Here is a 13,651-nt window from a genome sequence, read left to right as displayed (position 1 = left end):
TAATTTCCATGACGGAATCCAGCGTTCACTGACCAGACTCGGGGCCTGGACTAGAGAGGAGGGGGTCGTGTGAATTTACGGGCACGGCCTCTCTCCTGCACGTGGGTGGAGACAAAGCCAAGGTCAGGGGCTGCTGAGGACAGCGCAATGCTTTGTCTCCTTCCCGGCTTGACGGTGGGGAGGAAATACATGCCTAAGAAATGACCTTTTTAGGGGAGGCCATGAGGTCCAGTCACAGAAAGGGTCCCGAGATTAATGATGGACTGCACAAGACCACCAAGGAGGAAAGTTATCCTCCATCTTTCCTGAATCCCGCCCCCCGCCCCGAGTTAAAACAATCTGAAGATTTTTCTAAGTGATAGGAAAATAATCAAGCAGATAGGGTCAATTCCCAACTTCTAGGTAAATACCCGTTTCTCCCCAGCTGCCCTCGAGCTAAACCAAACACAGCAGCTCTGCCCTCCCTCCCAGCTGTGGTCTGGGACCAGGCCTCCCCCGCCACCCACACCTGGGGGCCCGTGGTTCCCAGCCACCCGCACTGCCCCGCGATGGGGGAGGAGGGGAAGGGCCGGCACTGGGAGATGACGGAAGCAGGAGGAGCAGGTGCAGGAGGGGAAGGCTGTGGGACTCCGATGGCAACGAGAAAGGGCAAAGGCTGGCGAAGCTGGCGCGGCGGTAGGTGGGGGTGAGGCGGGTGGCTGGCGGGAGACGGAGAGGACCCCGGGTAACTTGTTCTGACAGAGACCCCTCTCCTAATGCAACCATCAGGCACGCACCGAGTTTCACCAGTTCCCAGCAGTGCTCGTGGACCAGGTGCACCGCGTACAGGGACAGACATCTCGCAGTTACACGCAGGTTTTACTATAATGCAATGACGGTCATTTTTAGATGAAACAAAAGGTTTGTGTTTACCTGATATTGGGAACTTCTTCTTCGACGATCAAATCCGTAAGAAGAAAATGGCGTTTTGCGATTAGGAAACGATTTAACACCGATTCTCTAACCTGGGGAAAGAAAGAAAGGCTAGGGCAAACGTTCCTGTTTCGTGGCCTTCACCGTTCATTCCCTGAACTTCCCCACATCCTCACCCCAGCGCCACATCCGCCCAGCCCCCGCCAGCCACCTCCCCTTCTCTCCGCAGCACTGACCCTGTCCCACTGCCCACCGCCAGCTTTGCTCCCTAGTGGAAGCTCCTAAGGGGGAGGGGTTTCTGTTCCGTTCACTGCTCCGTTCTCAGGACCCGGGAAAGCTCCCGACCCACAGACAGTGAACGCTTGCGGAACGAATGAACGAACAGAAAATAGGACCAGCCTCGATGCACACAGGTTGCAGAAGTGCTTCTTAAGTTCTTCCTCTACTCAGATCGGTTTATCTCCTAATTCTCCTTTAAACAGACAACCTCTTCAACGTCATAAATTGTTTTTTTTTTATATGTGCGCCAGAGGGCAAATCCACTGGACGGGGAAACTGTACCATAGTCACTGTGGCATTTCTTATACGTTAAATTTATTAAAGAAAGGGAGGGAGGAAGGGAGGGAGAGAGAGGGGACCAAAAGGCATTTCAACCTTCTAGTGAATAGGGCAGCTAGTGTGTCACTTATAAAACTTCTGTTTCATTACGAAGGACGATGCAGACATTCAATAGTTGAGTCCCTTGTCATCACTCTCCACTTAAGAGAACCCCTGACAGTAAGCTGAGATACGTCCTAATGTTGTCGTGTGTTCAAGAGACAAAGAGAACTGTTAATCAATTTCATATCTGCAATTTTGAGAAAAGAAGCCTTCCGGGGCTGAGTATCACACAGCTACTTAAAAGAAGAGACACCTCCCACCTCCCACCTCCCACCTCAGGAGGTGGGCCATTTCCCCCCATCGGGGCTGTTGACCATGGTTTCCCTTACCTGCTGGAGGTACTTGGCTACTACGGCCCTGTGGCCGTCGACGTGGTCCTTCGTCTCAATCACATTTCTGTCTCGTAGCCGCTTCTCATAGTCCTAAAAATTAAAACGGAATACATTTATGATTTTAAAGTATTAGTGCTCTCTCATGCCCTTCTTGAGATTAGGGAATTTATCACTTGTGGTTTACTTTCACAAATTATGGTTCTTCCCCCTTCCTGTGAACTTCTGGTTCAGAGTTGGCCTTTGATGCGGTATCCAGGACTCGGAGTCAGTAGGCAGGTGCCTTATACGTCGAAGAGAAACCTGTGATTATACTCTGCAACGAGGAAAGAAATAGAGGCCACACCGATAACAGTCACTGTGGTTCAAGATGCCAAGGTCACCCGGCAACTTAGCCAAAGCCTCTGCTTAACTCTTGCCTTTTCCTATCTTAAGCAAAGCAATTACAAAATAGAATAAAGCAATTACAAAAAAGAAAATGGCATCTGGGTGCAGCGGACTCGGTCACCAACTTGGAGGGAGGTCGTGGGCGCTTTGGATTAGTCTGCGCAGGCCGCTGCATTCTCCTCTCCTTTTCCATCGCTAAAGTTCCCTGTGGGCCCCAGGGAGCTACCCTCTTCTCCTCCAGTGCTGTCCTGGTCACACTGGATGCTTGGGGTGACCCGAGATTTTTAAACTTGGGACAGAAGGGCACACCTCTGTGCCCTGGCCGGGTAGCTCAGTTGGTTGAGGGTCGCTCTGACACGCCAGGTCTGATTGGTTGATCCCCAGTCAGAGACCGCCCAGGAAGCAGCCAATGAACGGATGACTACGTGGGACAACACCCTGATGTCCCTCTCCTCCGTCTCTGTAAGGTAATTTTTTTTAAAAAGAGGACACAGCTCTCCCTTCTGGCTGAAACTACTGGATGTGAACTTGGATAGTGGTGAGGACCATGTGGCCAAGTAGAGAAACCTGTTGATAGTGGGGGAAGTGAAGCCACCATGGCAGGCAAGGGGAGCCCGGACAGAGCCGGACAGGGCCTGGGGACATTCGGGCCCTGCCGCCAGGTGTCACCGAGGCACAGATGAACTCCTGACACTCACACGCCTTTAGCTACTTAACCCCATTTTGGGGTTCCATCACTCAGTAAACCCCCCTTGGCGCCTGCGCTAGTTCAAACTGGGATTTCTTCATCATCACAGGCCCAAACCACGCAAACGAGAACCAAACAACCGAAAGCATTCTCCAAGAACGGCTTCCGCAGGAGAAGTCATCCTGGTGCCAGTGTCTAATGGCTCCTCACTGACCTCATCAGACACAGGCTCACCTGTCTGGATTCGCTGGCCTGCCCCACCTTCCTGGGCCCATGACCTGAAAGCCCTCAGAGGTCCCGCCCCCACGACCCTCAGATGCCTCCTGGCCTACCAGACTCTGCACCCCGCTGCCCTTGCTCGGACGCCAGCCTGTCCCCCACTTCCTCTCTCCCGCTCCCACCCCGAGGCACTCAAATCCTGCCCCTTGGTTTCCCACGGTGCTCACTACTGACCCTGAGCTTCTCTTATTGGATTAAAACGGCACTGAACTCTTGACTGAGGCAGGCTAATTTGCCATATTAACTCCTAAGATATTTCTCAACCCTAGAATTCTAACTTAGTTTATGTCTTTCACTATATTGAGATAAAAGGTTATTTAAACATTGAATGTAAGAAAAGTAATGAAAAGGTTACGTGAAGTGCTGCAAAAGAGAAACTAGTATTGCTACTGAGACTATTATCAACAACAACAAAATTCACATAAAGAAGTTGACCAAGTGACACAGCGATGTTTTACCACAGCTGTTTCTCACCTGGAATACCTTTTCCATGATTTCTCGGTCATATGCTGGAATTTGCTTATAATTTCGGAATTCTGGCACCTCTTGGCTTCTAAGATGCAGCAGCCTGAATCGTTTGGATCTGTTTAGTTCCTCATCTGACACGAAGTTAAATTCCTGCTGCAGCTGTTCCAATCGAAAGAAGCCAGGGACATAGGACTCACCGCTGGTGGCGACCTATAAAAACCAGAGAATACGAAACTCTAGACAGTGGGCAGATTCCATCCAAAGGAAGCCAGCACTGAGCTTTTGGGAATGGAAGCTTAACTGTTTTAGACTGAGAGACTTGAAATGTCCTGCATTTCATTTAAAGACAAAGTACATTAAAGTGTAAGAGTAACAAGGACGATGCTAATATTTCGATTCGGTAGCTATAAACAGTACCACATCTGATCTCACCTGTAAGTGGAACCTAATCAACAAAACAGACAAGCAAGCAAAATAGAACCAGAGACATGGAAATGAAGAACAATCTGACAGTGACCAGAGGGGAGGTGGGAGGGGATAATGGGGGAAAGAAGGGAAAAGTCATCAAGGAACTTGTATAAAGAACCCATGGACAAAGCCAATGGCTTTGGGATGGGAGGGAGGGTGGGAGCTGGGGTGGGTGGGGCAGGGGAAAGTGGTGGTAGGAAAATGGAGATAACTGTGTTGGAACAACAATAACAAAATGATTTTAAAAAGTACCATAAATTGTTTTTTCAAAACAATAAAAATTATAAGGTTCATCTTTGGTATGTTCCCTTACTAGGTATGATGAAAATAAAATGAAAAAATGAGAGATTTATATATTAGTGTATTACTAGATGCCTACTGCAAATAAGATTATGCACATGCAAGGTGTATATAAAATCTAATATGTATGTTTTAAATTTATATTTTTAAATTAAATTTACTGGGGTGACACTGGTTAATAACATACACGTTTCAAGTGTACAATTCCATAACACGTCACCCGTATGTGGCATTGTGTGCTCACTACCCACAGTCTAGTCTTCCTCCATCACCATATATTTGACCCCCTTTACCCTCTTCATGTTTTAAGTTTATTTTACAATATAATTTTTTACTATTCTTGGGCACATGTGTGGATGAAAGCACCAGAGTCAGCCGATCACCTTCACTAGCTCCACGGCCATGCCCTCCCGTCTCTGAACGGCCCCTCCCGGCCTCGGTCCCTGAGAACAGTGAGCCAGAGATGGGTCTGGGTGCCGAGGGCCAGTGCGTCTGCGCAGTTGCATGGGAGGGACAGCTTCAGTCCTACTGGAGGCTGAGCAGGTGCGGGGGTCACTGTGCCCAGGAGCCTGCCAGCCCCTCTGCTGGGTGCTCTGCCAGCCACGACCTCCTCCAACCTCCTTCAGGGCGGAAGGAAAGCCAGGGAGCAGAGGTTTGCTGGGCTTTGTGATGGGAGAGGTGGTCCTGCGGTGCAAACCCTGGTTCACAAAAGGAGCCCAGTCAGGAAGGCATCCCTGTGCTTTATCCTTCTGTGGGAAGGCACACGGTTACAAAGGTGACACGCGCACTGATTACTTCTGATGCAAAGACAGTAATGAAATCATGATTAGAAAACTTTACATGGAAGAGACTCCCTTGAGGTGGTATGATCTGTTCCTTCTGGCATTCTTCTTACCCACACTAAAAGCACCATGTTGCAAGGAGGGTGTATAGAGGCAAAGGTCAGAGGCTCATCTGGGGACTTATCTTAGAAATACTGGGAGAGTTTTCATCCCGGTTACAATTATCCTGCTGATGAACTTACACTAATAAACATGGTCACAGGATGTGTTGCTATGGCCACTTTCTGTATCATACACTTGTTTATGATGTTCTTGTGGGAATTATGATCTCGGGAGTAAAAACAGGTGTATTTGATGCCAAAAGATAATTTACTAATGATCTATCTTATTTATAAATTCACCGAAAAATTTAAAATGTTATGATAGATACAAGCAACTTATCTCATAAATACTTAAATGAAACCTAAATAATAATCAACTTAATCGTTAAACAAGAATACAAACAAAACCACCACTTCTTAAAACGCCCCATCAGCCAGTCCTCCAGGGTGTGATGGAAAGGGCACAGACTCTGAAGTCAGATGAATTCGGATCTGAGTCCTTTACTAGCTACGTGACCTTGAGGAGGTAACTCTCTGTAGAAGAAAACTTGAGGAATTTCTCCCTATTAAAGGGGAAAATTAAACCTTTCTTTAGGGTTTTACAGGAGTTTGAGGTGACAGTTACAATGACAACAGCTAGTATTTATTGCACACCAGTTATGTGCCCGCAAAGTCTGGATATGCAGCAGCTTATTTATTGTGACGTCATTAGCACAGGAAGCTAGTTGGTTAAGGAAGGGAGCAACGGGAATCAGACATTAAGCCTAACAAACTAGGGAGCTGAATCAGACATGAAGCTTGATTTGCTGGGAAGCCACAGCATTCACAGGTTTCCCGGGGGGGGAGCTGCATTCTCTGCTGAAGAGACCTAGTCCTCAAAGTGGGCAGAAAAAATCGGTTACCCGTTATTAGCCGAGATTCCTGAGGGAGGAAATTTCCTCTACTGAGACATGCGCAGTAGAAGGCCAGACGGCACCAGGGGGACCTAAGCACCTGTGCAAAACAGTGACAGAAAGGGCGGAGGCTAGTCTGGGAAAGGAATCAGATTGGATAAGGGCTTGGAAATGTGGAAGGTCCGGGAAAACCCAGGAAGTAGGTTAGGTAGTTTGAAAGAAAGCCTGCTCCTTCCTGAAAGCCAAGAAAACACATGGAGGGTTTTCAAGGATCTCGCAACTGTGGCTGCTAGACCTGCCCACCCTCTACATCCCCGGGGTGTATTATTGCCTTTCATCCCAGTAGATCTTTCCACTCTGCTAAAACTTCTCCCACACATGTGCCTTTTGAAATTCCTTTCTTACAACACCTCAAGAGCCCATTTTCACTGGCAGCAGCAGCACGGTGTGGGCGTCTCGGGGCTTAGACACACGAGGGCCTGCCTTGCTCACACAGCCAGGTAGGTGCTGAGCTGGCACTTAAACCGGCCATTCACTCAGCACTCATGCTATTCAGCACCGTGCACAGAGCACAGGAGGAAAGACAATGTGTGCAAAGGGTGGAGCCATTTTTATCATTGTCATCACGCCACGTCGAGAAAGAGCGTGCGTGCGCAGGTCCCCTGCCACCTTACCGAGATCAGCTGCATCAGAGGGCCGTTGCTGGGGTCGTTGGGATCGAGCTTGGATTCTGCCGCCCACTTGGCCAACTTTTTCATGTCCGTCAGTCCCGAGGCACCAATGGATGAGATGGCATCTGCTCTTTTCAAAGCACTGGAAAAAAAATTCATTCCGGGAGATGGACGCGACCACTGAATTCCCAGGGCAACTTGTTCAGTGAAGCTGTTAATCTCCACAACAGAACATCTGATGATAAGAATGGACTTCTGCCATTTTTCTTTATTTGAAGATCACTATTTTGTATGTTATAGGGACAGTAAACAAGTAAGAATGGTGGCAGAAAATATTTGCAAGCCACACATCTGATAAGGGGCTAACGTCCAAAATATATAAGCAACTTATATAACTCAATAGCAAAAAAAAAAAAGGAAAAAGGAAAAAAGAAAAATCTGAAAAACTAAAAAATGGACAAAGGAACTTAGTAGATATTTTTTCCAAAGAAGGTATTCAAACAGCTGACAGCTACATGAAAAAATGCACAACAGAACTCATTATCAGGGAAATGCAAATCAAAGCCACAAAGAGATACCACCTCACAGCTGTTAGGATGCTTATTATTGATAACAGAACGGAGAACGAGTGTTGGCAAGAATGCAGAGAAAGAAGGCTCCTCCTGCTCTCTCGGTGGGAGCGGACACTGGTGTACCACTGCAGAGAACAGGGTGGAGGTTCTTGAAGGAATGACAAGTGGAATTTCCATGTGATCCAGCAATCCCACTTCCGGGTATATACACGCAGGAAACGAGATTACTGTCCCAAAGAGGTGTCTGCACCCCTGTTGCCATTGCAGTGTTATTTACAATGGCCAAAGTTTGGAAACAATCTAAGTGCCCATTGGCAGATGAATGGATAAAGAAAATGTGGTGAATACATACAAAGGAACACTATTCAGCCACAGAAATGAAATCCTGCCATTTGTGACAGCATGGATGAAACTGGAGGGCATTATGCTAAGTGAAATAAGTCAGGCAGACAGAGAAAGATAAATACTGTGGAATATTTAAAAAACCTACAAATGGGCCCTGGCTGGTGTAGCTCAGTGGATTGAGCTCGGGCTGCAAACCAAAGCATCGCAGGTTCGATTCCCAGCCAGGGTATATGCCTGGGTTGCAGGCCACAGCCCCCACCAACTGCACATTGATGTTTCTCTCTCTCTCTCGCCCCCTCCCTTCCCTCTCTGAAAATAAATAAATAAATCTTAAAAAAACCCCAAAACCCACAAATGTATAGAAACTGAGACCAAAGTGGTGGTTGCCAGACGCAGCGGGTGGGGTGAAGGTGGTCAAAAACGACAAACTTCCAGTTATAGGTAAGTCCTGGGGCTGTGATCAACAACAACAGTGACTACAGTTAACAATGCTCTATTGAATATTTGCAAGCTGCTTGGAGAGTAAATCTTACAAGTTCTCATCACAAGGAAAAATATGTGTAACTGTGGGTGGTGGTGACTGTTAACTAGAGTTCACGTGGTGATCATCTGACAGTATTTACGTAGGTCAGATCACGATGATAACCAACAAGGATACAGCTTAAGGTCACACAATGTCATGTGTCAATTACATCTCAATAAAATAAAGAGAATAAAAGAAGGGGAGGGACTGCTCCTACACCTGTCCAGGGCATGCAAGCGACCCCGAGTCCCAGGCCCCGGGCCGGTTGAAAAGGGGCCTCTGAACTTGGTGCAGGGTGCCCCGAAGGCTCACGTTCAGGCAACCGAGGAACCACTGGTAACTGAGGCAAAAAAAAAAAAGTGAGAGAGAGAAAAATGAACACAAAACCAGCGTAAGCACCGACTTTGGGCGCGCTGAGTCCCGGGGAGGCCGGGGCTGTCAGCACCGTGGAGCAGCAGCATTATCAGCAGCGCTGCAGTTCCCATTGACTCCTCTGAATGGGAGCTTTACACCCCAAGAGTCTCCCTGGGGTGAGACGCAGTGAAATGTGTGCTAAGTGCTCATCCTGGAGGCAGGAGCAAGCCTCCACCGCACGTGGTGGCCAGTGGAGAATGTCCTTGTTTTTTATCACGTGAATACAGGTTGGTATGGGGATGCAGGGGGCTTACAAGGGAACAAAAAAACAAGCCTGTTTTACTTTTCTGCATGTTGCCAATGACAGTCTGTAACTGGGAAAGTGTGTTCTCGATGATCAGAACACGCCCTTTTATTTTGTAGATGAGGCAGCTGAGGCCTAGGATGGTAAAATGATGCATTTGAGACAAATCTATTGAAGGATGACAGAGACAAGACTCGAACCCAGGACACGTGGCTCCCACCGTCCAGGCTGCTTGGACAGGCATCGCCCACAAGGAGAGGGGACCGGCCTAGGGGTCTCTATCTTCTGTTATGAGTAGAAAGCTAAGACTCTAGCCGCCATAGAAGGGGACTGAGACTAGGGGCCTTCACAGAACCAGAGGGTTCAACACTCATCATCAGCAGCAATGAACCTTTACAATTATGTGCTGCTTACTCCCCCATCTGTAAAACAGGGAGAGTACTTCTCAGAATTTTTGTCAAGATTAAATAAAAGAAAGCGATTTTTGCTGTTTCTGACCCTGGTAAACAGCAAATATTTGATAGGCCATTAATATCTTAATTTTTACCTTAAGAACAATACAACTCCCTGAAAGTGCTGGCACAGGACAATCAGAGGGATGCATGTGATTTGCAACCCAGTGGATATTATTAACGCTAAGGTCGACGCTGCTCATCAGTTTCTTCCAGCCACGCATTACCTCCTAAATCCAATGCTCTGCTGTGACAGTGGAGGAATTAAAGGTATCCCATTTTCTCCAATGGCCCATGCCACGCTGTTGGACACTTTCCCTGAGGTCATCAGAATCAGCTGGTTACTACCGTCGGCTTCAAATGAGAAGGGCACACCTAGGGAAACAGCATGTCAAACAGGGTGTTGCTTGGAAAAAGGGAGTGAGCCCAGTCCTGGTAAGAGAGCAGACGGTAGACAATGGGACACGTGGATGGGGTGGGGCAGGGCTGGGAACACAGAATTCAGCATCACTGAGCTCTGGGGGTGAGGACACTCAGCATCGCTGGTTGGCTCTGTCTCCAACAACACTGTGGCCATTAGGATGGATGATGCGCCTGGAGTGGGACCATCTGTGTGCATATGGTGGCTTTGACACTCTGCAGCTCTGTGACCACAGACACAGCCCTCAGCCTCTCTGAGACCTAGTTCCTTAATGTATAAAATCAGGATAATAACGGCATCGCCTGCAAAGGAGGAGACTGTTGTGGAGACCTTCCCTTACTCATTCACTCGGTAGACACTTGTCTGCTCCTGCGCCGTGCCGGGCGCCGCTCCAGGCACTGAGGACCCGGAAAGAAGCCCAACTGGTGAGAACCCCTGAGATTTTGGATTTATATGTCAGTAGGAGAGACGGGCAATATATAAGATTAGTAAGTGAAATGCAAGGTGTAGCATGTTACAGAATGATAGGTATAAAAGAGAAACATAAATGAGGGAAAGTATACAAAAAATATGTGTTTTGGGGTGTGGGAAGGGGTTGAACTTTCAGAGGGAGTAGCCAGGGGAGACTTCAGAGATGGGACTTTATTCTTTTTTAAAAGATTTTCTTTATTTTTTAGAGAGAGGGGAATGGAGGGACAAAGAGAGGGAGGGAAACATCGATGTGAGAGAGAAACATTGATAGGTTCCCTCCCGTATGCATCCCTATTGCATCCCTACTGGGACTGAACCTGCAACCCAGCCGTGTGCCCGGACTGGATATTGAACTGGGACCCTTCGCTTCGTGGGACAATGCCCAGCCCACCGAGCCATACCAGTCAGGGCAGGACTTTTAAATAGAGGCCTGAAGGCAGGGAGCACGTGAGACGGTGAAATCTTGGGAAAGAGCATCGCTCGGTGGAAGGAACGGGGGAAGGGCCCCGAGGTGGATGTGCCCCTGGAGGGAAGGACGGCGGGTTAAGTGAGGTCCTGCTGGCCCAGCACTTAGCGGCCGGCAAACAGGGGCCACTCAGGAAATGTTCGCTACGGCTGGGCTATGGGGCAGCAGCAAAGCCTCACTGATCTGGCCCCCACGGAATGAAAATGGATGATAAAAACCCTTTCGGCAGTATGTTTGATTAACTAAAGGAAGAAAAGGTTTTTAAGCATTACATATAGCGACGTCACACTCTGCATTTCCAGTTGATACTATTCACACAAAACCATACCACTAGTACACTGTTATGGCATCTTTGTGTTTTTCAAAGATTTTTCCTACTGATTAAACATCCCACCTTGATCTTCAGAACAACCCGACAGGGCTGTAAAGGGGGTAGTATTAGATCTATTTTATGAATGAGGAAGACGGCAGTCAAACAGGTCACACGAGTACTCGGGGCACACAGCTTGTCAGCGTCAGAGCTGGGACGAAAGCCTCGGTCTGCAGACTTTGAGACCAGTGATTGAATTGGGGTCTCAGAGGATCCTTGCAGATCTCCCGGTGTGACCTCACTGTAAAAAATCACCAGACCCACAAGGAGACAGGCCGCCATGAACAAAAGGCGACAGACCAGACCAGTGAGCAGGTAGGTATTGGAATGATCACATACAGAATATTTCAAAAAATCTTTACTGTGTTTTAAAAATAGGGTAGTGAATGAATAAAAAATGACTGAGTCTGAGCAAAAGACAAAAAATCATCACAGCTGACCAGGCTGATTGGAAAAGAACTAAACAGAGTATCTAGAGGTGAAAATATACAATATTTGAAACAAGAAACACAATGATGAATTTGCATTGCTCAGGTCCATTCAAAGAGCGAATTCATGACCTGGGAGAGAGAGGCAAAGAAATCACAGAATGTAGCAGCGAAATAAAAAGACATCAAGTACAAGAAACGTAGTGGGAAGAATGAGATGATCCATCACTTATCTAACCAGAATTGCAGAGAAAGATAAGAGAGAATATTAATTAATGATCTCTCTATCACAATTATTCAAGTTATTTCAAACTTTTCAGCTTTAAAATAATACCACGATATATACTTTTTATGCACAAAACTTTGTCCCCATTTCAGATTGTTTTCTGAGGAAAGATTCTTGGAAGTAGAATTAAGGCATCAAAGGCATTCCAGCTATCCTTAATTCACGCTGCCAAATGACTTTATACTTGCAAAATTATATGACTTTACTGGCCATCAGTAGTGTATAAAACTTAACTTTGCAAAATTATGGTTTCTATTTGGATTTCTGACAGCGATTTTAGAATGATCTGATTGATTAAGAAGTGAAAAAACAGATACATTCCAACCTGACAGTGAAACTGTGAGCCATTGAGGATAATTGGGTGCCCGTACATACCACTTCCGACCCCCTCGTGGTCCAGGGTCACGTGCTGGGTACTGCTAAACTCCACTTCTTCAGTGGGAGCCCTCCCACTGACCACGGTGCTTTCAGGAATGGGCAGAAACACTTCTGCGAGCAAGGTGGTCCCGCTGTGTCCAACTGTCTCATAGACCTGAAGTTGAGGAAGAGTAGCAGTCACATAAAAACAGCAATAGAATGCTTCATGAATGGGAAGACATTCGCCAACATTATACCCTATAAGGGGTTGAAATCCAAAACGCATAAGAAACTCATGCAACTGAACACCATAGAAACAAACAACCCAATTAAAAAATGGGCAGAGGACCTGGACAGACATTCCCAGGTCCCTCGGTCAGCTCCCCACTGTAGTCTACTGGCCATGTCAGGGACCACATCGAGCATCCAGTTCGTCTCCCTGTTTCCCACGGTGCTTTGCACGGTGCATTTGCTCAACAGGAAACACGTTTTGGGCTGGATGTACAAAGTGCGGGTGGTTGCGGCCTGGCGAGGTGGATGAGAGAACAGGTTCTGGGGTCTGGGTGCTGGCTCTGCTGCTTTGTGGCTGTGTGACCTCAGCGAGTCACTTAACTTCTCCACCCTGCAGTATACCGGGGGCAATGACACAGCTACAGGGACTCTGTGAAGATTCAGTGAGTTCCTATACAAAAAATGGGGCATGGCATGTAGTAATCGTCCAGTAACTATTATCTTACACCTAACGTTGCTAAATACCAACACCGCTCAATGCATAGTGATGCCCACACTTGTTTTTCCAGGACTTTCCCCTCACTAATTAGTTCTCCGAGGGCAGAGCTATGGCAAAGCTTGGACTTTGCTCCTCTTTACCATTATGTCCAGTCACTGCGGAGAAACAAGCCTGAAATTCAGAGTCCAACAGCACAGGGTTGGAATTCTCCTCTGCCATTGGCTTGCTTCATGGTAAGTTACTCGGTATCTCAGAAGCTCAATTTTCCTGTCTTTATAATTGGGAGAATAAAAGTACCCGTGGGTTTCTGCAGGATAGCGTGAGATAGCACATGTGAAGAACGTGGTTCTGAAGCAGACATTTGGGAAATGTTATTTCCTGAAGATTTTCCCTGTTGTCACAGGTCCCTGTCCACGCCAGGCCCTCACTTCTCTCATTTAGACGACCGCACCTGTCTCCACCTCACCCCGGATGAGCCATTCCCCGACAGCAGCCACAGCCCCATGCCTGCTCTCCGCCACCTGTGTCCTCTGCTCTGCACACTCTGGGGTTCCTGACGCCTGATCCCCTTGGCTCTGAGGGACAGCTCTCCACAGTCTGACTCATCCAATTAAGTGCACAGATAAGGTGTACG

At 47.5% G+C, this 13,651-nt stretch overlaps 1 protein-coding gene across 5 annotated transcripts in view; it reads right to left on the bottom strand.

The window, feature by feature from the left end:
- The window catches only part of CC2D2A (coiled-coil and C2 domain containing 2A), a 92,555-nt gene that overhangs the window by 30,202 nt on the left and 48,702 nt on the right, over positions 1-13,651 (bottom strand). For all 5 annotated transcript variants that reach the window (XM_036018850.1, XM_036018873.1, XM_036018862.1 and 2 more), the window contains exons 18-23: positions 12,306-12,462; positions 9,716-9,863; positions 6,942-7,080; positions 3,730-3,933; positions 1,902-1,994; positions 913-1,004 (exon numbers count right to left, since the gene is read on the bottom strand). In XM_036018850.1, the coding sequence (XP_035874743.1) occupies positions 913-1,004; positions 1,902-1,994; positions 3,730-3,933; positions 6,942-7,080; positions 9,716-9,863; positions 12,306-12,462 (833 nt within the window). The remainder of the gene's footprint in view (positions 1-912; positions 1,005-1,901; positions 1,995-3,729; positions 3,934-6,941; positions 7,081-9,715; positions 9,864-12,305; positions 12,463-13,651) is intronic.

This window comes from Phyllostomus discolor, chromosome 1, assembly GCF_004126475.2.
Source record: "Phyllostomus discolor isolate MPI-MPIP mPhyDis1 chromosome 1, mPhyDis1.pri.v3, whole genome shotgun sequence".
Classification (NCBI taxonomy): Eukaryota; Metazoa; Chordata; class Mammalia; order Chiroptera; family Phyllostomidae; genus Phyllostomus; species Phyllostomus discolor.
The sequence above is the reverse complement of the archived record's forward strand: the minus strand, read 5'-3'. Positions and strand labels throughout refer to the sequence as shown.